The sequence below is a fragment of the Triturus cristatus genome, chromosome 3_1 (assembly GCF_964204655.1).
Source record: "Triturus cristatus chromosome 3_1, aTriCri1.1, whole genome shotgun sequence".
Classification (NCBI taxonomy): Eukaryota; Metazoa; Chordata; class Amphibia; order Caudata; family Salamandridae; genus Triturus; species Triturus cristatus.
Window position 1 is genome coordinate 1,064,826,506 of NC_140583.1, and position 26,133 is coordinate 1,064,852,638.

Below are 26,133 nucleotides of genomic sequence, written 5' to 3' on the forward strand. Positions count from 1 at the left end.
CGAGTTTGTATTTGAGTGAGTTCATTTTTAAAAAGTGATTTTTCTTAGTATGTAAATAGTGCATCAACCCCACATTGTAATGCTGTTGGGGTTTAAATCAGAAATGATCACATATTCCACACACATTAGAGTATTTATAGGGTAAAAACCTAAGCCTGAAGGAACATTTCTAATAATTAAAAACATAAATTAAATGAACAATATATACAGGAAAAAACACTAGTGGTGCCAAAAGGCATCATCAATGTTTGATGCCATTTTGTCTCTGTTCCTTTTGTTAGACTTATATCTGCTCCCATGAGTACTCTACTCCAGATTTATATAATCCCCCATAAGTACTCAACTCCAAGTATCGGAATGTACTACTACCAAAATTCATAACAGCCTCAATGGTATTGTTAAATCAAGCAAGTTCTGTTAGAGAGTGTATCGAGTCAAAGGCTGTTCGAAAGTCTATAAATGCTGAAAGGCTGGGCAAATGCTTATTCTGAACATATTTATCAACTATAACTTGCATAACGGCGTTATTATCCAGAGTAAATTATTTTACTACAACCTGATTGTTCCAATGGCAAGATGTTCTGATCTAATACCCATTTTTCCAAATGTTCCAAAACACAAACAGGAAATCTCTTTCTAGTAGCATCTGAAAGTGTAATTTTTCAATAATTTTGCTGAGAGGACCAAGACACTTTGCTACTTAGTAGCATGATAATAACTCACTTCCCTGAGTTTGGAATGCTACCAGTCATGAAACCACTTTTAAAAATGGGGAGTAAACATCTACCCCATACACTATGGTTATGTTTTAATAGAGTGATGGGAATTTCATCTGGTCCAGCTGCCATGGTACTTCTATCCTTCTTGATATTTACAATAATATTATCTAATGTTACATTGACGGTACAAAATGTGGTCAAATCCTCTGAGGTACAACTCAGATTGACTATGCTTCCGTTAGCATCTTTAAGATTAAAAACATTATCAACCCATACATTTTATGGAATCATGATGGCTTATCTTTCAATGTTTGTGCCCATACCCTCTGCTATAAATACCCAGACCTTTTCACAGTTTTCATTGACAGCCGTTAAAAGAGAGGTCCATATTCTTCCTGGTTGGATTTCATTTTACGTCTCCTATATCTATGTAGTTTCCCTTAGTTTAGTAGATTAGTCCTAGTAAAATTCTATGTGAAGGAGAATGGCAAGGAACAGGAACAATGTTTGTGAGAAACATCTGGTGTAGTACTAGTGGAAAATAAGCAGCGAAAATCCTAGGGCTCAGTCAAAAGAAGAATGGACTAGCAGTAGGGATGGTTTTGTGGAGAGCCATTCTAATTGAACACTTCTAAAGAGAGGGAAAAGAAGCATCACTTGATCGATGATGGGAAATGTGTTGCAATTGTAAGGACAAACATTTTTTTGGCAAGTGTAATAGAAACTGTGAAAGAATGCTTGATGGAAGTGTTATAGCAGACATATAACAGAAGAGACACTCCCTTTCTCTCTACCTCCCTCTTCTCTTTTTTTTTTAACTCTACTTTCTATTCCTCTGTTTATTTCTCTGCCCCTCTTTGTCGCTCTCCCTTCTGTCTTCTACCCGCTCTCATACTCTGTTACTCTGTGTCTTACTTTTTCTCATCCCTTTCACCGTCTTTGCCATTTAGTTAATTTCTCTCCTGTCTCTCTCTCTCTCTCTCTGTCACTCGTGCTCTATAATAATGGATCATTTGTCCTTATTAAAGTGTTTGCACACGCCTGGTAATGCTGCACCAATGGTTAGTTTGCACCTAAATCTCAATTTATACGATAGGCCCTAATAATGATGGTATTTACTTAAATTTCTAAATACTATTAACCCAGAGAGGGCTATTTATTGAGAACAGAAAATATCCCCTATTTTGAGTTTTGTAAGAAGGAATGAAGAATAGCACACAGAATCATTATTTCCCCACAGTAAATTATGCATTTTATTTGTACATTGATCCTCCCCTGATTAATAATCTGTGAGTAGCACTGTCATTGCAAAAGCAATTTTTTTCACAAACACTGAAAGAAAAGAAGAAATGTTGTGTTAAACATCCATTTAACTATTTATTTAGTAAGCCCTGTGAAGTACAAGCTTTGAAATCACTGCCAAACATTCAAAAAAATGGTTTACTCCATATACCATGTATATATATCATTATTAACCAGTGGCAGTTGCCACTCTGTAGTTATAATTAGGATCACATTTCCATAGTTAATGGATTTTTTTGGTTTGCTAATACTTTGATGCTGTTTGACAAATCTTCACAAAACTTTCCCCAAAAAGTCTCATCCACCCAGCTCATTTCTGGAAAGTTTCAGGGCGATCAGCCATGCAGGGGTCGAGAAAAAAGGGGTGGTCCCAAAAGTGTTTTCCCATGCAATGTTCAGTGGGAAACTTTGAACGGCGACATAGAAAAAAATTACTTATTAAGGTTCAAGATTTTTAGATATCTGGGCAAGACCAAGTGATTTGAATGACAGTCAGCAACTTTAATTGCTAATAACTTTGGCACTGTTTGACGCATTTTCTCAAAACGTTCAAAAAATAATGTTTCATCCACCACAGATCCTCCCTTGAAAGTTTTGAGATGATCCATCAAAGCAGCGGCCAAGAAAAAGGTGGGGGTCCCTAAACTCAATTTGCCCATGCAACTTTCATAGGAAATTTTAAACCACACTACAGACAAAACAGCTGAACGAAATTACTTGATCTTTATACAGAAACTGTGCCTTTTTGATCTGGTTTAAGTCTGTTCAATAGCTTTGGAAAAATTAAGGTTTAAAATGTATAGATATCTCGATGGTTGGGTATGTGAGAGTCTTGCGCAATTCTCATGGCCACGTAACGTAGAATGATGGATCAATCTGATTGACCACACGGTCCTTGTTTCTCATTAGCCAACTTGCTCGCAAGAGGCTCCCACGAGTGCCTCAAGAACACTCGCTGCCTGGCCGCAACACAAAAAAATGTTGCGTGTGCCATTACAGGACTCACGGACTCAGTCCCTGTGTCCTGAAAATATGAAGGTATAGGGGGCAGGGTAGGGATAACCTGACCTCCTAGCTCTTGTAGTGGAAGTTCATGAGGAACCCAAAAGGTCAAGTTTAAAGAAGAAAAAAAGAATCAAATGCTGGAGTCTCTCGGGAGCCAGTACGGACACCTGTGCTCCAGAGAGTCGCGAAGTAGCACAGGCAGATGCTTTGGCTCCCAAGAGACTCTGGCAGGAGTCCCGCAGGATCAAGAAAATATTTATTTTTTTAAAACACCCTGCGTGGTGAAGATTTGGCTGTCTATGAGGAATTGGGCACTGACAAAAGCTGTGCACAATAGGGGGATCCGCTCAAGGCCTAACCTCATGCCAGGCCCATTGGCAAACCCCTCCGCGTGTGTGGCCAGAGTCCATTCACGGAGAGGGGGGGGGGGTTAGCATAGTTACCAATGGTGGTAAAATCTTACTTTATGTTAAAACATAGAAATTCACTGCAAATAAAGGTTAAAGTGACGCTATAGCTCAGTATGGTAACAATAACTTACTTTACATTAAAAAAAAACCTTAGGAACTCGAATAAAAACCCAAAGGTTAAAGTGACATTATAATTAGATGAAAATGACAATTAAAATGTAACATTTTAGACTAAAAAACCAGGGAAATTCACCAGCTATAGTTAGTTGAAAACTATCACTGATGTAATATCTGAGGTCATCAGCGGTGCATGGGCCTTGCCTTACCCTGCGTATGACCTAATATATTACATCACTTGCCAAATTCTCTATGACATAATTGATAACATCACTGATGGCATCAAAATGATACATCAATGACAACACTCTGCATGGCGGGGACACTAGTTATAGGTTCCTCAGTTAATTAAAACCTGTGAATTTCAGTAATTTTGTTTTGTTTAAAATGTCACGATTTAACTGACGTTTTCACCAAACTATAACGTCACTCTAACCTTTGATTTTTTTCAAGTGTGTGTGTATATATATATATATATATATGTGTGTTTGTGTGTGTGTGTGTGTGTATATATATATATATAGTTGGTGCCTGATTCGTATGCAAGGAACCCGGTTTGGAGCTAATATATATATATATATATATATTACCTACTGGCGGTCGCCAGTAGGTAGTTATAGTTAGGACCACGTTTCCATAGGAAATCCGCAACATTCTATTTTGAATAACTTTGGCGCCGGTCGACGAATCCTCGCGAATTTTTCAAAATAGGTGGGGCGCTACGCTCCGCTCCTACCCTGAAAGTCTCGGGGGGATTCGTCAAGCGGGGGCTGAGAAAAAAGGGGGGTCCCAAAACGCGTTTTCCCCATGCATTTTCCCATAGGACCTTTAGACACAGCTACAGCCCGAACGGCTGAACAGAATTACTTGAAATTTGGCAGAGAGGTAGTCCTCAGGTCAGGGATGTGCCTTTTGCAGGTCTGGTGTAAATCTGTTCAGTAGGTCCTGAGAAAATAGCATTTAAATCAATATATATATCTATAGGCGCGCTCCGTGCGCTTACGGTAAGCTTACCGTACGCGTACGGTGCCGTGCGCGAGCTCAATTCTGATTGGTGGTTACATGACTGTAAACATTCGAATCGGTCGAAATCAGAAAGTATCGGCCGCCATTTTCTGTCTCTCGCACAGAAAAACAAAGGTTGATAACATGAAAAGGGGGCAACGAAGAGAGTTGCAGACCCCCTAGCGTTCGTCAGGGGGTTCACGAAGGACCAAAAAGTATGAAAAATAAATTTCATAATTTTTAAAAAAAATCGCGGCTGCGCGTACGGTAAGCTTACCGTGTGCGTACGGTAAAAAAAAAAAAAAAAAGAATTAACAATCTCATTTAATATATATATCTAAGGACCCCCAAGGGAGAAAAAAACAATTGATATTTTGTATAAAATGGCGAGGCGTGCACTGTACGAAATGCGCAATGTGGGCGCTCGGTGCGTGAAGCGCACCGAGTGCCCACAGCGCGCGCACGGTGCGCTTCGCGCACTGTGCGCGCAAAAATTAAAAATAAATACATAACTTAGCATTTAAAAAAACGTACAAATTCACTGAAAAAACCATAGGTTTCACACACGTTATAGTTAGGAATTAGCATTTAAAAAACCTTGCAAATTCACTTAAAAAACCATAGGTTTCACACAAGTTATAGTTAGCTGTACATTTCACTCGTAAAAAACCAATGAAATTCCACGTTATAGTTAGATCAGGTAACTATAACTTGCGCGACCGCAATGCACAATGTGTCATTTCAGATGTCATCATTGATGTCATGAGTGATGTCACTGACCATGTCATAAGTGATGTAATATGTGACGTCATCAGCAGTGCATTGCGGGGCCGCGAGTTATAGTTACCTGATCTAACTATAACGTGGAATTTCATTGTTTTTTTACGAGTGAAATGTACAGCTAACTATAACTTGTGTGAAACCTATGGTTTTTTAAGTATATATATATATATATATATATATATATATATATATATATATATATATATATATATTATTTCCAGATTGCTCCTTCTGTCTCCCCTCGCCCAAGGCAGGCAGGTCGTTCGGTGTCGGCGGAGCGCGCCGACTTTAAGATGCCCAAATTTTACAAGTGTAACGACCACCACCGAGCTGTTCATTCGCCAGATCTTTTTATTTTGGTAACGCGTTTCGCCTGACACAGCAGGCTTGATCACACAAAGAGTTGTGGGATGTATACACGTATATACTTTCAGGGAATCAAAACAGAAAACGGACTATATTCAAACTAAGTATCAACCGTGTATGTTACTGTGGCGGCCATTTTAAGCTAGTCAAGAACAGTAACAACAGCATGTGTTCAGTCTAGTGCTGTATAGGTCCTTATACATGTTATTCTCAATACCTGAACTATTGAATTCATAATTCTAATCAGACCTATTTTTGATCCTCAATATGTTACACATGTTAATTCATTATTCATTAAGCATAGTAACAGTAACGACAACCTGTATTCAGTCTAGTGCTGTATAGGTCCTTATACATGTTATTCTCAATACCTGAACTATTAAATTCATTCAGACCTATTTTTGATCCTCAATATATGTTACACATGTTATTTCATTATTCATTAAGCATAGTGCTCTGAAATAAACATACACTTGAAGCAATATACTAAAATTGCTGTTATACACACAATAGTTAGTTAAGCTATGCAAGTTCTTGACACGGTGTCAGTATTATTGTCCGCTGTAGGATCATTCTCCTCAAGTACGTGACATAATTTTATCCCCACTCAACCAAAAGATCCACACCCTAGTCAACAAAATTAAAATTCTGTGCCACCTTTACCCTATACAATCTATAAGTTACAGAAAAGAACTAAAACATATCTTTAGGAATATGAAGGTTCTCTTATCTGTCATGTGATTCAATTTTCATGTTCTGGAAGAAAAGGGTAGGGGTATGTTACGATTCCCTTCCGGAGTCGGCCCCTTCCTTTCCTCCTAAAATTAAAACAAATTACAAAAATTATTAGATTACAATAATTGCAAATTAAAATTATACTAAATTACCTCTTAATACACAAACGTACAGATCAATTAGATATACAGAATACACCGTCAAATGAATGTTATTCTCGTAAATGTACACTCAATTCTTCGTCCTGATTCAATCCTCCTGAATATTTACTTTGTAAGTTAATGATGTGCCATGTCTCCCTCTGTCTTAATTGTAGTTCTCTGTTACCACCCCTTCTATTGTACTCTATCTGTTCGATTGCAAAGAACGATAAAAGTGAGTTGTTGGATAGGTGGTACTTGGCAAAGTGTCTTGCCACAGGGTAGTGTGGATCTTTGTTCTTGATAGCTCGCATATGTTCCAACACTCTCTTTTTCACTGCCAGAGTGGTACTTCCCACATATCTTAAGTGGCAAGGACATTCAAGAACATAAATGACAAATGTGGTTCCACATGTAAGGAATTGTTCAATATTCTTTTCAGCTACAGGTGTACTGTATTTTTTCCGCATGTGACTGCTGCGGCACGCTCTACAGTGACCACACGGAAAAAATCCTTTCAAATTAAGGCGTGTGCTCTTTTGGGTTTTGGAAATATCACCTTTCATCAGAATATCTTTCAGATTTCTGCTTTTCCTATAGGTGATTAATGGACGTGTAGGTAGATCCTTTACCAAACTAGGTTCAGTTTTAAGTGTATTCCAGTTCTTATTCAGAATTTTTGCAATGTTGTTGGATTCTGCATTGAATGTGAGGATAACCCTGGGTTGGTTAGCCCCTTCTTTTTCTTCCTCGGGTTTTTCTAGCAGAGTTGTTTCTCTCGAGATGTTCTTCACTTTTTCTACCGCTCTGTCTAGCACCCATTTGGGATATCCCCTCTCTCTGAATCTTTCCAGCATAACGTTTTGTTCTATGCAGAAATCTTCCATGGTACTACAGTTCCTTCTTGCCCTGAGCAGTTCTCCAAATGGAATGCTCCATTTCAAGGTTTCAGGGTGGCTGCTCAGGGCATGGAGAAGACTATTCCCTGCTGTTTCTTTTCTATGTAGTTTAGTGCAGATTTTGTTTTGACGGATCTCCACAGTTACATCTAGAAATTCAATGGCTACCCTGCTTATATTATATGTCAGTCTCAAGTTGTAATTATTGACATTCAAGTTGTTTATGAATGCAATAGCTGATTGTTCATCCCCCTTCCATATAATAAAGAGGTCATCGATGTACCTAAGCCATTTAATTATCCTCTCTCCTGCCTCTGTTTGGGTAATGCTTCTCTGTACTTCCTCTTCCCACACCCCAAGAAAAAGATTTGCAAAACTCGGGGCAAAACAAGTCCCCATAGCAGTACCGAGGACTTGTTTAAACATTTGACCGTCAAACATAAAAATATTATGTGTTAGACAGAATCTTATCATTTCTAGCAGTGTCATAGTGTGGTCCAAAAAACAAATTTTTCTTTTTTTCAAGTAGTGAAAACAACATTTTAACCCCAATTCATGGTCAATTATAGAATAGAGTGAATTCACATCCATTGTAATCAATTGATAATCCTCTTCCCATACAATATCATTTATTTTGCCAAGAAAATCCTTGGTGTCTTTAGTGTATGAAGGAAGAGTTACAACATACTCTCGTAGAAAATAATCTACATATTTAGAAATGTGTTCTGAAACACACCCAATCGATGATACTATGGGTCTCCCTGGCGGTAAAGTGGCATTTTTATGGATTTTGGGCAATAGGTAAAAACTTGGTAACTTGGGATAATCTTTTTTCAAGTAGCAAAATTCTTCCCATTGTATGAGACCTTGGTCTTTCCATGTCGTTAACATTGCCCAAATTTTTATTATGCTGTCGTTATATTCTTCCATATTACTTGTCACATAATAGTTATTGTCGTTCAATTGCTTGAGTGCTTCATTAATGTACAGACTGCGATCCCATAAGACGATATTTCCGCCCTATCAGCTGGACGAATTATTATGTTATCGTCTTCTGCTAGTGATTTTACAAATTCCCATTGGTTTTTTGTGAAATTCTTTTTAGGTTGCTTGTAAGAGGGTTCCTTAGTTTTCATGCGGAAAGTAACTAGATCTTTCATTACCGTTTCGTGGAAAGCATCTATGTTGTCATGTGGTGTCGTGGGATAGAAAACTGATTTAGGTTTAAATCCTGTTTTTGCTGGACAATCGGTAACAATTTCTTCCTCTACGTTTGTCATACACTCAGGATCATCATACAGATCCACTAACGTTGTCAAAGTGTTAAGGTCTCCTATGTTGGTGTAAGGTATGTCATCTATTCCCATAGTGCTATTATTACTTTCATTAGGTGGTCTTACCCATCTGTTGTTGTGCCATTTTTTTTAACTTCAGCTTGCGTATAAATTTAAAAATGTCAATTCTAGTTTCTGGGTAGTTAAAGTTACCTGTGGGACAAAATGAGAGACCAAGGCATAGTGTTCTTTTTTCTTCCATGCTAAGTGGTCTATATGATAAATTCACGATAGTTTTGTTTACCATTGTATCTTTCATTGTTTCTGTTGTGTTTGACCACTCTTCTTGTTTCCCATTGGTCTGTATCCACGTCCTCGCCCTCTTCTTGATCCTCTGTCGGATTCGCTGTCTTCTTCGCCAGTTTCTTCCTTGTTTCTTCCTCTTCCTCTTGTTTGCAGTCCTCGACTTCTCCCTCTCGTTTTCGGTGGTTGTACTGTTCTCGGAATCTGCCTCCCTGTTCTCATGAGGCGATATTCCTCTAAAAAATTAGTCTGTTGTCTTATTACAGTTGTTGAATCATTGGTATTTCTTTCTTGTGCATCTCCTTCTGTATCACTGCTGGTTATGGAATCAGTGGCACTTGGAACTCTGGCTACCTCCTCAATTGTTACTCCTTGTGCAAGTTTTTCATACATATGATCGTATTTGTGACTATACGTTAGGATTCTCCCACTCTCATAGTCACAGCAATCTCGATGTAGCTTCCGTTGTTTTCTTGCCTTTATATCTTCTTCATGTCGTTTTAGTCTTCCTTTTAGATCCGTCATGAATTTACTCACGGCTTCTTGTTCTTTATGTTTCATTATTTCTTCTTCCAAAGTTTTCAATTCATTCATTATTGCCTCTCTGTCTTCCCAGGCATATTTAATTAGGATCATCAACATGCGTTTAGAGCTTGAAGCTGAGTTTTCTGCCCATTCCTGGAGCATTAAAGGATTAGGGGATTCATGGCTAGGTGTAATATATATTCGAAGACCCCTAGGTACCATCTCTTTTTCTACATAATCTTCCAATGATATGGCCTCCCACCATTTTGAAGTCTCAGACTTTTTTAATTTCTCAAATCGTTTCAGTTTATCTTGCAGAGAACTGTCTTTGGTATTTATTTCTTTATTAAAATTTTTGTTCTTGTTAGGGGCTCTTGCAAATAGATTTTGCGCAGCACTTCTCCTTTCAGTTTCTTCATCCATTGCTGATATCATCCGTATAGCCCAATGATCTGTTTGTGTAAACAAGGCAGCAACTTGTGTTTACTGAAATTAATTGTTGGGGTGAAAAGAAAAGCACAGGTCTTTTCCAAATACTGTAGGAAAAAATCCTGCTGCAGGTCAAGCTCTATGCGTGCCTATATACATCTGCTGGCACGATCTCTTCGACTTAATTGTGGAGCTCCACATATGAAATTAGGAGGGGAAAGTACTTCTTTCGTATTGATTTTGAGCAGAGATCATCAATAAGGTAACTAAATAGAAGTGCAGAGAATTGTATCGGTCCCGTACAAATTCCTGTTATTCTTCTATGCTAATAGCCATATAGTTTGCAGGCAGTGCGAGCGATAAATCAGTAATAGATGGCACAATAACCAATTCTATGTCAAAGTTATCGATTCAATACCATCTTATTCTTTTCAGGACATATGGACAGTTCGTTTCCCTTCGAGATGAAAATGCTCAAAAGTTCGCGGTAGCGTGTGCGGTAGGAAAGGAGACAGGCGCGTTTCCTCCGACCCGCTCCACTCCCCTGACCCCCCCCCCGCCCACACCACGCGCCAGAGCACTCACCTCTCGGGAGGAACGTCGCTTGGTCTGTCCACAGTTTTCCTCGATATCCTCCGGTGCACTGCTTTGCTTTTCAGTCCAAAGCCGGAAGCCGATGCCAAAATGTTGTCGCTGGTTTTTTAAGCGCCAAGTTTGAATATCGTCGCCTTGTTTTCGCCGTGTACTCGTACCCAGCCGCTATTAGCAATTTTCTGTCTCTCCGATCTCCTGAATAGAGTAGTAGATGTGCATTCCATCCCCCAAAATCGTAATGGTGTTGAGCTTTTCACCGCCGGCCTCGGGAGACTCCATTATTCATTATTTCCAGATTGCTCCTTCTGTCTCCCCTCGCCCAAGGCAGGCAGGTTGTTCGGTGTCGGCGGAGCGCGCCGACTTTTAGATTCCCAAATTTTACAAGTGTAACGACCACCACCGAGCTGTTCATTCACCAGATCTTTTTATTTTGGTAACGCGTTTCGCCTGACACAGCAGGCTTGATCACACAAAGAGTTGTGGGATGTATACACGTATATACTTTCAGGGAATCAAAACAGAAAACGGCCACCAGCTCGCGCCAGCACACGCCTTAATTTGAAAGGATTTTTTCCGTGTGGTCACTGTAGAGCGTGCCGCAGCAGTCACATGCGGAAAAAATACAGTACACCTGTAGCTGAAAAGAATATTGAACAATTCCTTACATGTGGAACCACATTTGTCATTTATGTTCTTGAATGTCCTTGCCACTTAAGATATGTGGGAAGTACCACTCTGGCAGTGAAAAAGAGAGTGTTGGAACATATGCGAGCTATCAAGAACAAAGATCCACACTACCCTGTGGCAAGACACTTTGCCAAGTACCACCTATCCAACAACTCACTTTTATCGTTCTTTGCAATCGAACAGATAGAGTACAATAGAAGGGGTGGTAACAGAGAACTACAATTAAGACAGAGGGAGTCATGGCACATCATTAACTTACAAAGTAAATATCCAGGAGGATTGAATCAGGACGAAGAATTGAGTGTACATTTACGAGAATAACATTCATTTGACGGTGTATTCTGTATATCTAATTGATCTGTACGTTTGTGTATTAAGAGGTAATTTAGTATAATTTTAATTTGCAATTATTGTAATCTAATAATTTTTGTAATTTGTTTTAATTTTAGGAGGAAAGGAAGGGGTCGACTCCGGAAGGGAATCGTAACATACCCCTACCCTTTTCTTCCAGAACATGAAAATTGAATCACATGACAGATAAGAGAACCTTCATATTCCTAAAGATATGTTTTAGTTCTTTTCTGTAACTTATAGATTGTATAGGGTAAAGGTGGCACAGAATTTTAATTTTGTTGACTAGGGTGTGGATCTTTTGGTTGAGTGGGGATAAAATTATGTCACGTACTTGAGGAGACTGATCCTACAGCGGACAATAATACTGACACCGTGTCAAGAACTTGCATAGCTTAACTAACTATTGTGTGTATAACAGCAATTTTAGTATATTGCTTCAAGTGTATGTTTATTTCAGAGCACTATGCTTAATGAATAATGAATTAACATGTGTAACATATATTGAGGATCAAAAATAGGTCTGAATGAATTTAATAGTTCAGGTATTGAGAATAACATGTATAAGGACCTATACAGCACTAGACTGAATACAGGTTGTCGTTACTGTTACTATGCTTAATGAATAATGAAATAACATGTGTAACATATATTGAGGATCAAAAATAGGTCTGATTAGAATTATGAATTCAATAGTTCAGGTATTGAGAATAACATGTATAAGGACCTATACAGCACTAGACTGAACACATGCTGTTGTTACTGTTCTTGACTAGCTTAAAATGGCCGCCACAGTAACATACACGGTTGATACTTAGTTTGAATATAGGCCATTTTCTGTTTTGATTCCCTGAAAGTATATACGTGTATACATCCCACAACTCTTTGTGTGATCAAGCCTGCTGTGTCAGGCGAAACGCGTTACCAAAATAAAAAGATCTGGTGAATGAACAGCTCGGTGGTGGTCGTTACACTTGTAAAATTTGGGAATATATATATATATATATATATATATAAGTTGTGTATACACATGCTTCATTGTGGCAAACTCTGTGACGTTCTGAGGTGGCCACAGACGGACACTATATACTCAAAGTGCAGTCCATATTTCAAATATAAAACTCAAAGATTTTGACAAGCTGATGCTTTGAACTCTTTAGGAAAATCGGAACTGGGCTAAGAATAAATTTATTTTCTGATCAATAAACAGTGAGTATATTTATAAACCTATATGGGAAGAAAAAACAATCCAGTAAGCATTTGTATTGGATGTATTTTACCTTGGTGGCAATGGTCCCTTAATTTTTACCACAGATAAAGGTGAAAATATCAAAACATGAATTAATAGAGACAGATACTCAAGAAAAGCCTTGCTTTGTGAACTGTATTTAACACGCCAACATTGATCAATGATTTGCAGACGAGCTACTGAAAGGTCCAGGTTTTGCTTTGTTTCTTTTTTTAAAAGAGGTGAGAAGGTCCCAAAAATATATTTCAAAATGATTTGAAGTACATTTAGAAAATAATTTAGCTGTAAATTACATGAAGGATGAGACAGGTCACAAGTATTGTTAATTCTCGCACATGGAAATTGACGCCTCTAAACTATACATTTTCTGAGGAAATTGGGGAGAGCTGAATTGACTTTTGAGAAGAGATGGCAATCTGAAATTGACTGTTTTCGTAAGTGGGTAGTGCAGTGTAACATGATATAAATGCGCATACCTCCAAAATAACACTGCTTCGTGCTTTCTTTACCAAATAATAATTTTATGTATAGTATCTTACGTTTTCATGTGTCTGAAGAATGAGTAGTGCTACGTGAGTAAGTTGTTGGTATTATCATGTTATCAGTGTATAACAGTCTCTCTTACTTAGGAACGTAGCACAGAACTATTGACTGATGTGAAGAATAGACTGTTCAATTTTAGTTGAGGTGGACCATTGTTCAAATAAGAACAGGGCAGTCATACTTGTGATATGTCTAGTTTAACTTAAACTCATTGTATCTAGGATTCATAGTACTCAGCTAATTTTCAACTATAGAGAATCATCACAAAAAACTAAAACTATGGCCAGTGAAAACTGTCATTCATCATGAAAGTATTAAGTCAATATTAATGGAGATTTGTTTTTGTTTTAACATGATTATGATCTTTGGCCTGATGAAGCAACAAGTGAATAGTTTCCTTTGCAAAGTTTAAATGATTAACTTTAGCTTTGGCAGAACGTAAATGCCACTTTTGAAGGGTTAATTAAGAAAGCATTATGAGATATATATATATATATTCACTGAAAAAACCATAGGTTTCACACATGTTATAGTTAGTGGAAATTTTAATGATAAAAAACCAATGAAATTGCCCCGTTATAGTTAGCGCAGGCAACTATAACTCACGCGACCGCAATCCTCTGCTGATGCTAATACTGTATTTAGACACTTATTTGCCCATGTCTTCTTCCATACATTTTTAGCTATACATATATTACAAATATTTTTTTTTCATAAAGACACATATGTCATCAGCAGAGGATTGCGGTCGCGTGAGTTATAGTTGCCTGCGCTAACTATAACGGGGCAATTTCATTGGTTTTTTATCATTAAAATTTCCACTAACTATAACATGTGTGAAACCTATGGTTTTTTCAGTGAATTTGCAAGGTTTTGTAAATGCTAATTCCTAACTATAACGTGTGTGAAACCTATGGTTTTTTCAGTGAATTAGTACGGTTTTTTAAATGCTAAGTTTTTTTCCCTTATAATAAGCCCTGTACATTTGGTGGCCTACGGCCACCAAAAGCACAGGGGGTGGGGTAAGTGTGGATAGTGTTTTTTTCCATTGTAATAAGCCCAGCACATTTGGTGGCCTTCGGCCACCAAAAGCACAGGGGGTGGGGTAAGTGTGGATAGTGTTTTTTTTATTTTTATTTTTTTACCGTACGCTTACCGTAAGCGTACGGTAAGCGTACCCCGCGAAATTGCCGAAAAAAAAATAAAACCGTTTTTGCACTTGGGGGATGTTTGGGGACTCCCTCAACATGACTATGTGGGAGGGAGTTGTCAAAACAGCCCCTTTACATGTTTTTGGGCTTCCGATTTTAAAAATCTCTCTCAGTGCGAGAGACAAAATGGCGGCCGCCGCTTCCTGGTTTCGGCCGATTCGAATGTTTACTAAGATCTAAGAGCCAATCAGAATCGCGCTCGCGCACGCCACCGTACGCTTACCGTAAGCGTACGGTAAGCGTACCGTAAGCTGGCTCAGATATATATATTGATTTAAAGGCTATTTTCTCAGAATCTACTGAACAGATTTACACCAAACCTACAAAAGGCACTTCCTTGACCTAGGGACTACCTCTCTGCCAAATTTTGAGTAATTCTGTTCAGCCATTCGGGCTGTAGCTCGTTCTAAAGGTCCTATGGAAAAATGCATGGGAAAAACGCGTTTTGGGACCCCCCTTTTATCTCAGCCCCCGCTTGACGAATCCCCCCGAGACTTTCAGGGTAGGAGCGGAGCGTAGCGCCCCACCTATTTTGAGAAATTCGCGAGGATTCGTCGACCGGCGCCAAAGTTATTCAAAATAGAATGTTGAGGTTTTCCTATGGAAACGTGGTCCTAACTATAACTACCTACTGGCTATCGCCAGTAGGTAATATATATATATATATATATATATATATATATATATATATATATATATATATATATATATATATATATATATATATATATATATATATATATATATATATATATATACTTTGCTTGGAGAAGTAAGTTATTGCCCTCTTTCAGGTTTTTATTCCGTTTAAATTGTTTGCAGCGTTCTGGTTGGAACACTGCTCACTTGAGGTCATTTTGCCAGCCAGGCACTAAAGTTATCCCCCTAAAACACCATATTGACTGGCATGTGGCCATGAGTGGACAACTCGGGGGCATGCTTAAGGGTTTCACATATATAAATAAAATTAACAATGATTCAGGTTTTGAAATGATTAGGCATGGAAGGATAAAAATGAAGTCGATGCGTTTCAACCTGGGTTGGTCTTGACATACTATGCCTTTATTGTTTATTTATGATCATAGTGTCCATGCCAGGTTTTAGCTTTAGTTCTTCCCAGCAGTGCATTTTAGGCTACGTATTTTTCAGACCTAGTTACAGATAAAAACACACAGTTCCACTTGCATATTAAGAGCCTTATTACGATGTTGGGTGGACCGTATCGGAATGGGAGCCGCCCAACAATGGGTTAGCAGTCCCCCATACCTTATTACGAGGTGACCGCACATTCCCTGACCCCCCTGGAATGAAGTGGTGGTCACCCCAAAGGGGCCACCCTCTCATGTTAAATTAGAACAAAGTAATTTTTTTTGTGGGTTTCATGGACTCCGTGACTGGGCTCTTGCGAGATGGCCAACAAGGGGACAGGAGTTTGCAGATAAAAAACCCTTACAAAAAATGCAATAAACAAATACAGGGCCAGACACATGCCCCGAGACCAAACCCACTATGAACAGCTGAAACCATGTGGAGCGGGATAGGGTATACTTTCATAGAAGTTGGATATAGTGTATGACTAAAGAACCCTCACATTTACTGGAAAAACTAAAGGCTAAAGTAAAATTATGTTTAGCTTTTAGTATAAAACTACAGCTAAAGTGTAGTTATTGTTACAAATTAAAATAGAAACGACACTGAGATTCACAAGGTATGTTTAGGACGATGACCTGCACAACAACTATGCAAACTATAACTCAAACACCAAATACAGTGCCTATAACCTCACAGTATGTATTCCTTTAATTCACACTTAAAAGCACACCATAATTAACAATGCCTACTCAAATAAATAATAGTACATTTATAGTCCTCTTTTTCATAGTGTTAAGGGTAATATGAGATGTAATGTCATCTCAAATAATATTGAGAATGTCAGTGATGGCATCATCCAGTCACGGTGAAAATGTCCTATAGAGTTTGTGGTCTTGAAACAATTCAACAAGTGTGCCCAATTTTATATCAACAATCAAATGATAATGGACATGACCTTTGACCACATACTTGACACATAGCATATTTCTCAAGCCCCTTGCATTGGTGAATGTTACCCTCTTTTTACTGATATTCCCTCACCTAACAAACAAAATACCGTTCTAGACTTTAATAGGATCACCACCTCTTTAAACCTTGAACCCCCTCCAATGAAGTTTTCATACTCTAGCCACCTTATCGGGTCACCCTCTTAAAGACTTAACATGACACACAGTTTTAATTCAAGAGGTTGAGGGGTATGCATTTGACACTGGTAAGACACCTTCTGCCAGACCCTATGGATTACTCTCTGTAATTTGGTAAAATACACTACCCACATTCATGAACACAATGCATCACCCTTAAAGCCATGCTTACAACCCCAGTGTTACTTAAACCACCTCTAAGTGGGTATCCCCTGCATTCTTCATAAATCTGCAATGCCTCAGAATCTTCAGTGAGGTTCCGGAAATAAACCCCCACATGGTATAAATGGCCTTGTTACATACGATTTGTCTGTAGCACTGCAGTACAACTATTTATATGAACACATGCCCAAACATCCACTAGTGGATAATCTATTGTCAACAGAAGCTTTGGCTTATTTCACAGATACTTTGCAACAGGCTTCTTTAAGCCACAACCTACTTTACAACATGACCCTGCAACTCACATCAGGCGCTGTTGGCCTTTACCTTGTTCTTCATGGAGTACCACTTACACTCCAAACTTTGCTGGTTTGTAAATGGTGCTCCATAAAACTTTCAACATATACAACCTTACTTGCCTCCATAGCTTACACTATTTCTATTCTGTGCACCCATGTGTGTACACATAGTAACTCTATGCTGCATATGACTATAGGCCCTCTACATATAACTTTCTTTTTTCAAAAGTTGTATGGTTTTATGGAGTAATGGGAATGACAGTATAATCGATGATGTCATTTGAGATGTCGTCAGTGATGTAATTTAACATGTCATGAGTGATGTAATATGTGAGATCCTAAGCAGTGTATTACTGGGGGCCAAGCTATAGTTGGCTCAATAAACTTTATCAGGTGATTTTCAGTATTTTTTAAAGTTTTTAAACATTAGTTCTAATCTCATTTCAACACCTAACTATAACGTCACTTTAACCCTTGTTATTTTCTCTGAATTTGTCTGGTTTTTTTTGGTTAGCTAAGCTCCTATTGCCATACCTAACTATGAGCCTATATCCAACCCGCTCAAGAAATCTGAGGCAAACTCTTCCGCTGCACGTGGCATTTCCTTTGGCCATATACAGCAGGGGGTTGGACACTGGAGTTTGCTGCAAACCCACATGTGGCACCTACTCCCTCCCCCCCCCCCTGCACTCGCCCTTCAGCTTTGCAAAGATGAGGTGGGCACAGGGCCTGGTCTCCGGGAAAGCGCTGTATTCAGCCCTCCTCTGCCCACAGCCCTGCACCCAATTCCTACGAGTGTAATAAAGTGATTTATTAAATTGGACGTATGTGAGACCTTCTCAAGTATTAAGTCTGCTACCTTCCTTCTACTTGGAACCAAGTACCCCTTTGTAGCACTTGACTCTCTCTCAGGGTAGCAAGATAGAGCAAAGGGCTGTCTACTTGGGGGAGGTGGTGTGAGCTAGTACTCAAGTCTGCTGATACATAATGAACAATGAATCATTGTCCAACCAGTGCTTTTGCTTATAAAAAAAGGAAATATACTTTATTACGCACGCACCGCATAATACTGGGCATTAACTTACAAATATTTACAAGTAGGCAGTTGAAATGACCTACAATGACACACAACCAACATTCCACACCCTTGAGAGCCTTGAATCCTTAGACCATGATACTCCCCACATATACTAGACTTCACTCATCTTCCCTTTATATTGAGATAAGTGCATCTTATAGCACTGATCTTAGATTGATCAGTCATATAATCAATTTATTTTTGATCAACTCACCTCCTCTAGTGACCAGATTATCCTGGGAGATTCCAACCTCCAAAGCAAAGAAGGCAAACACAACGAAAATCACTCCTAAACTCCTTCTGATCAGACAGTTCTCTCCTACAACAGTGTATTTTCCCTACTGTCTATAAGGGACCTACAGTATATCTCCTTCTGATAATTACATACCATGTAGAAACTTCCCAGAGTGGATAGGTCAGACGCCTTCTTCATTCCTTTCAGTTTCCTTACCTTAATGCTTCCACCCCCTGCTAAACCATAAGAGATGGAATGCTAAAATGTAGACCCAGAAGGCACAGAAAGTTTGGATGGAGAGAGAAATAGCACATACACTCTGCACATTTGTGTGCGCATTAGCATATTAAACCCATGCCACTGCTTTTTCAGTAAGGCAGATGGATAGGAATTTGAGAACGAAACTAGGCTCACTTTCTGCAAACTAGCATGCATTTAAGCAGGCTACCAATTGGACAGCAGACTTCAATTTCCAGCCCCTCTTGCTCTATAAAGAAATAGATGCTGAATTAGGGGGAAACCCAGATGCCTTCAGCTTGAGTGTAAACCCTAAAGATGCAAAACATTCATTAAAATAAAACACCACAAGGCGGTTACCGCTTGTGCACTCACACTTAAGATCCTTATGTTAGCTTTTCCCACTCAATGCAATGCCTTCCTTCTCAATGATTGACCATTTTGTCTCCTTGATGCAGAGCAACAATGGCAAGGCTGATCTCTCCACCATCCAGGACTTGATCCGGGACATTTTGATTGGCACGCAGCCAGCAATGATGGTGAACCTCAAAGCCTGTGGCAGTGGTATGGTGAGTGTCTCCATACATTTCTTTTTCCCTCTCACCCATTTTAAGACAAGCTATTTCAACAGAAGAAATAGCCGCAGGTCAGACTTTAATTTTCTAACTAGGAAATTCATAGACACTTCATTCTGTTTAGTGGTACAAGGGTCTTTCACCCAACATATGATTAAAACTCAATGTTTATATCACACTATGGGCCTCATTACGATTACGGTCAGACGAGCGTCCGACCGCCATCATATTGGGCAGGTGTCTGACCGACTACATGTCGGTGGTTCCATCTGCCCGCTTGCAATGCGACTGCCATGCAGGCGGTCGGAAACCTGCTCTTTTCCATTGCAGCTTGTTCAGCGGTGCTCAAAAAGGTCCGCAGCACAAACTGCAGTGGAAAAGGGAAGTTTTCAAACATCCATGCACCGTGTGCATGGATGTTTGGGTGGGCACCAAATTTGCTCCCCCAGGGCGCATAGCAGAGGCCCATGGGGGAGAGGGGCCCTGCTAGGGGCCCAAAAGTCCCATTCCGTCTGCCTTTACATTTGCGGTCAGACCTCCATGTAGAGGCAGAGGGAAGAAGGACATCGTAATCCCTATGGCAGTGCCCCTGCAAGCACTGCCCCCATTACGGATTACGGTCGGACTGACGCTCCGAAGGGCTCCTTGAGCCTGTCAGAGGCATTGGTCGGTCCCTCCGCCGGCTGCGGTCCGACCGACCACATCGTAATGCAGCGGTCGGATTGCTATGCTGGATGTTGGTGAGACCCCCACCGACCGCCTGTCGGTGGTGGTCCCACCGACATCATAATCGTCCCTAAGTATTGCAATCTTGTAGTTTTTATAGAAATGGCTGTTACTGTTATAAAAATGTAATTTTGTTCTGTGGCTATCTCGCTACTTACGTGGAGGGTAGAGTTCACTTCGAGCAGTTACTTAGAAATTCAGCATATAAGTTTGATTGTTAGACTGTAGTCGCATACACCATAGGTGTATGCTGGTGCGACTTTTCATCAATTGGGTACAGGTATTTGGGCTGCGGATGCCGAGAAATATTGTTTTTCGGGACCCTTTGACAGACAGATTATAATTTTGATACCTCTGATCTAGCCTGGATAACTTTTTGTATTTCTTTTCTTGATAGGCGTCCAGTGCCCATATTCACCACTGTTCTCCATCTACAAGCCTGCCTTCTGGAGGAACTAGACTGCTTCTTCGACAGCTGCATGTCCAGAACATGAGCCTTACAGAGAAAGGACGTGAGTGCCGGACTTGAGGGCTCTGGTCTCACTCACAATCTTACAAACATCAGACCTGCCTTGAGTTATTGAAACAAATTCTATTTTACTTCAAGTAGACAAGATAGACCTAGAACTATATTACATGGTTACACAATTATAACATTCTGCATAATGGTGTGTGGAAATAGGCAGTTGTGGAAAAGATTGCTCTGTTGGGCAGTGGGGAGGGAATCTTTGTCAGTACTTCTAATGAGGGGTGGTTATCTTCCTAAACACGGTCTTCATAGAGTGCCTTAAACAGCTCCTGAATGTGAATCTGTGGTCAAGAGAGTTTTGAGATGCCACCCTTTCTCTTATCGTTGGGGATATGGTGGCTACAGCTTTTGAAAAACATAAGTAAGGATATGCCCATAGCAAACTGGAGAGCGGGAAGGCTGTTGCACCCTCGGAGATTTTTACCCAGGAGATGAGCCTATCTTATTTACAGAGGTAGAGGAGGTGTTTGGTTTAAGCCCAGAACAGTTCCTGCAATATGTGAAGTTAGCCAGCACGGCCAGAGAGACCTTGTCGGAGCTCCCAGGTGTACCAGCCACATATGCCACCCTGACCGAGTTGCTGAAGTTGGAGCAGTGTTGTAAAATAATCTCCCACATTTATAAAGCCCTAAAACAAGGTAGACTCTAGAATTAATTGGTAGCTGGACAGCTATGGGATGTGTGGAATGCAGAATTAGACATACTGACACTGAATGGAAGACTGCATGTGCCAAAGTACAAGAGGTGTCAAGCAATGCACATTTTAAGTACATATACCTTATTATCTACATAGTACTTATTTAACTCCTGTGAATTTGAATGAGATATGCCAAAATAAATCTTCTGCATGCTCAAGATGCGGAGAACGTATGGCCGCTCTTTAGCAGGTGGCCCGGCCTTGTGTGAAATTAATTGAATATTAGGAGTAGTTAATAGCTAGATTGCTGACAGTAACAAACCTAACCCTTGATAAATCTGTAAAGCAGCACCTCCTGAGGATTATACCCAAACCCAAGGAAGTGAGGATCCAGTTTAAACTGGCACTTTTGAGTCTAGTGCTGGCTAGGAGGCTAATAGTGATCCATTGGCTACGTCCCGGGGTCCTGAGGTGGCGCCCTAGAAAAGGAATATGGTGGAATAGTTACTGGCCAAATAACTCAGGATGCGGGAGGTCAGGACTGATGAAAAGGTCTCATGACCTGGCCATATGGATCGTCATGATACGGATGATAGTGAGTGGGGAGGAAAGTCAGTCTCAGCAGAGATCTCCGTGATTCAAAGGCAATACCCGTCAGTTGATTATGCAGAAACCAGCCCAAGGGGCAACTTAGAGTCATATCTTTTGAAAAGGATTGTGGCTCAATGGAAACAGGTATGCCCATGCGATGACTAAATTAGGTATGAGGTAATTAAAATGCAGCATTCATATAAAAGGTTAATTAAGATAAGTGAAGACTATGCTGCACAGTTACTGTACTGTGGATAAGGACAACTCATTATGAACATGACATGTAAACTGTTATTGACAAATTTTGTTCTTGGAAATTTATAATATTTTTTCAAGTAGGTAAGATGGATCGATGGCATATGAGCAAAACATATCTTGTGATTCAAAGAGTCAGAGTGCTCTGGGACAATGGCAGATGGAAGGATACAAACATTTGTTAGGGAGTAACCCATTGGCTGCACTTCGATACAGACCACAGGAATATATCAGTTTGTGCTGTGCAGGTCTCTGGCACAACCCCACTGCTGCTCACTAGCGGTTAAGAAAAACTTTACAGTGCGCAGGTTATTGACTCCTGAATTTCTTTAAGTGGAAAACTCTGTTTATTGTCCAAGCTGTTTGGTGGTTCGGTGTTTGTAAAAGTTGAAAAGAAATCTGGTCTCTGGACCCTTGTACTTCCTATGCTTGTAATATTTGGAAACGGTTTCGTTTTTCAGGGATAGGCTGAGAAACGCTTTGGGTGGATGGCCGCTCTAGCAAGATTTAGGGGCCAACAGAAATAGGGCTCCAATCATATTCTCTCCGAAGAAAATCACGGTGTCCTGATGAACCATTCCTCTTCGCCTCTCTTTTTAGTAGGTCTCAGGCTACCAAACAGCACAACTGTCTGGTTTCCAAAAGACATCTTGGGGACATTTAGAAAGTTGACCTAGGAATGCATTCCTCCCGTTGCTCACCATTGGCTTTGTGGTTTGTTACTCACATTTTCTAGCTGTCTATTTGCTGGCTGCATTTGCTTTAGGTTGTCCAGCTCGTTTGTAGCTCCCGTTGCTCAAACTTTGTTTTCTGTACTCTTCCACAAACTCACTCCCTATAAACGGGCCTTTAAAACATGTTCTTATCTTGTCACATTTGCTGTGCATTCAAAGAAAAAGCTTGTGTCAGGCTGTGTCTTCCAGGGAGCTTGGTGTTTATTTTTCTTTCTGTGACTTAAAAGTGAGAGGATTTATGTAACAATCATGATGGCTAGTGGGCGCCTGCTTAAGGAAGGCTGTATAGATGTTATTTTTTGCTGACAATCAAATGAATGCATTGGGTGATAACATTTCCACACATTATCGTTTGTACGCTATATACGTTTATCAGTAATCAGTATCTGTAATTGTGGTACGCTACCATTCCATGCATACTCCATGTTACTCCACTCTACTCTGCACCATTCCACGCCACTGCACTCTACTCTGCACCTCTTTATACTATGCCACTCCATACTGCATAAGTGCATTCTTCCCTGCACCACTCCATTCTACGCCCCTCTAGTCTACACCGCTCCACTCTACTGTATGCCAGTGCACTCTATCCCACACTACTTTACTATGCACCATTACACTCTTCTCCATTGCACTCTACACCACTCAACTCTATGCCACCCTACTCTGCTACACGGCACTCTATACCACTGCACTCTATGCCAATGCACTCTACACCACTTTACTCAAAACCTGTGCACTCTATGCCAATCTACTCTGCACCAATCACACCACCACCATGCACCACTGCTCTCTACGCCACTCTCCTCTGTGTCACTGCACTCTACGCCAATGCACTCCACGCTATTCTATTATATACCACTGAACTCTACGACTCTGCAACACTGCACTCTCTGCCACTCTACCAATATGCTGCTCTACACTAATCCACTCTAAATCATCCTAATCTACACTGCACCACTGCACTCTGACACTCCACTCTATACCAATGCACTCTACAACACTTCACTCTACTCTGAAACAATCTACTTTGCCACTGCAGTCTATGCCACACTATTGCACTGTGTGCCACTGCACTCCACAGCACGCCAATCCATACCACACCACGCCAGTGCACTCTACACAACTTTACTCAAAACCAACGCACTCTACGCCACTGCACTCTATGCCAATCTACTCTGCACCACTGCACTGTACGCCACTATGCTCTACTCTATGGCACTTCACTCAGCACCACTCTGCTGTGTCCCATTGCACTCTGTCACTTTACTCTGCACCACGGTTTTCCACTGCACTATACACCAATGCACTCTATGCCACTCTTCTCTACACCAATGCACTCTACGACACTCTGCAGCACTGAACTATCTATTCTAGGCCACTCTACTCTAGGCCAGTCTACTCTGTTCCACTTTACTTTATGCCACTGCACTCTACTCTGCACCACTCTTCTACACTCTACGCCACTCTATTCTACTGTGCACCACTATATTCTACGGCAGTATACTCTGCAACACTGCACTCTCTGCCACTCTACTTTATACTACTCTACGCCACTGAACTCAACACCACTAAACTCAATGCCACTGAATTCTACGACAATGCACTCTAGGCCACTCTACTATACACCACTGCACTCTACGACGGTATACTCCGTAACACTCTCTGCTACTCTACTTTATGCCACTCTGCGCCACTGAACTCTATGCATCTCTACTCTGCATCACTCTACTCTATGCAAGTGCACTCTATCCCACTCTACTATTCACCACTACACTCTTCGCCACTGCACTCTACATCCTTCCGCACGACTCCACTAAGCAACACTAGACTCTACTTCACCACTTAATACCACTCCACTGTACCCTGCACCACTCCACTCCACATCATGCCCCTCTACTCTGAAACAATCTACTCTATGCCACTGAACTCCATGCCACTGCACTTCATGCCACGCCACTCTACTCCACTCTACGCCACTGCAGTCAACGCTGCACCACTCTACTCTACGCCATTCTACGCTACTGGACTCTGCACCACTACTCTATGCCACGGCACTCTGCCCTGCACCACTATACTCTACCCTGCACCACTCCACTTCACTCTACTCTGAAACATTCTTCTCTATGCCACTGCACTCTATGCCACGGCACTCTACGTCACTGCACAACTCTACTCTGCATCACTCCTCTCTTACGCTGCTGCACTCTGCTCTGCACCATTCCACTCTACTCTGCACCACTCCACTCTATGCCACTTCACTCTACGTCACTCTACTCTGCAACACTGCTCTCTGCCACTGAACTCTACGCCACTCTACTCTAAGCCACTCTAATCTATCCTGCACCACTGCACTCCACGACACTCTATTATATACAAGTGCACTCTATGCCACTTCACTGTACTCTGAAACAATCTACTCTGTGCCACTGCGGACTATGCCTCTCTATTCCACTCTGCGCCAATCCACTCTATGTCACTCCACACTACGCCACTCAATTTTATACAGCTGCAGTCTATGCCATTGCATTCCGCACCAATGCTCTCTACATCACTTTACTCAAAACCAATGCACTCTACGCCACTGCACTCAATACCAATCTACTCTGCCCACTGCACTGTACGCCACTATACTCTACTCTATTCGACTGCACTCTACACCATTGCACTCTGTCACTTTACTCTGCACCACTCTTCGCCCACACACTCTACACCAATGCTCTCTACGCCACTCTACACTACTTCACTCTATGACACTCTACCCTGCAGCACTGCACTCTTTGCCAATGAACTCTATGCTGCTCTAAACTGATCAGTTTTACTCTGTGCCACTCTACTATACTCTACGCCAATGCACTCCAAGCCACTCTGATTTACTGTGCACCACTGCCCTCTGACACTGCACTCTACAACACTCCTGTCTAGACCACTCCACTCCGCACCACTGCATCTACACCAATGCTCTCTACGCCATTACTCTATACCAATCCAATCTACCCTGCACCACTCTACTCTACACCACTTCACTCTACTCTGAAACAATGTACTCTGCTCTACACCACTGCACTCGATGCCACTGCACTCTACGCCACTCTACTCTACATTTCTGCACTCTACCCTGCACCACTCCACGCCACTGTACTCCACTCTGCGCCGCTCTACTCTGCGCCGCTCTACTCCACTCTGCGCCG

At 40.7% G+C, this 26,133-nt stretch overlaps 1 protein-coding gene across 2 annotated transcripts in view; it reads left to right on the top strand.

Moving 5' to 3' along the window:
- The window catches only part of C2CD2L (C2CD2 like), a 171,528-nt gene that overhangs the window by 46,187 nt on the left and 99,208 nt on the right, over positions 1–26,133 (top strand). For both annotated transcript variants that reach the window (XM_085645905.1, XM_085645906.1), the window contains exons 5-6: positions 19,354–19,464; positions 20,594–20,708. In XM_085645905.1, coding sequence (XP_085502031.1) covers positions 19,354–19,464; positions 20,594–20,708 — 226 coding nt within the window. The remainder of the gene's footprint in view (positions 1–19,353; positions 19,465–20,593; positions 20,709–26,133) is intronic.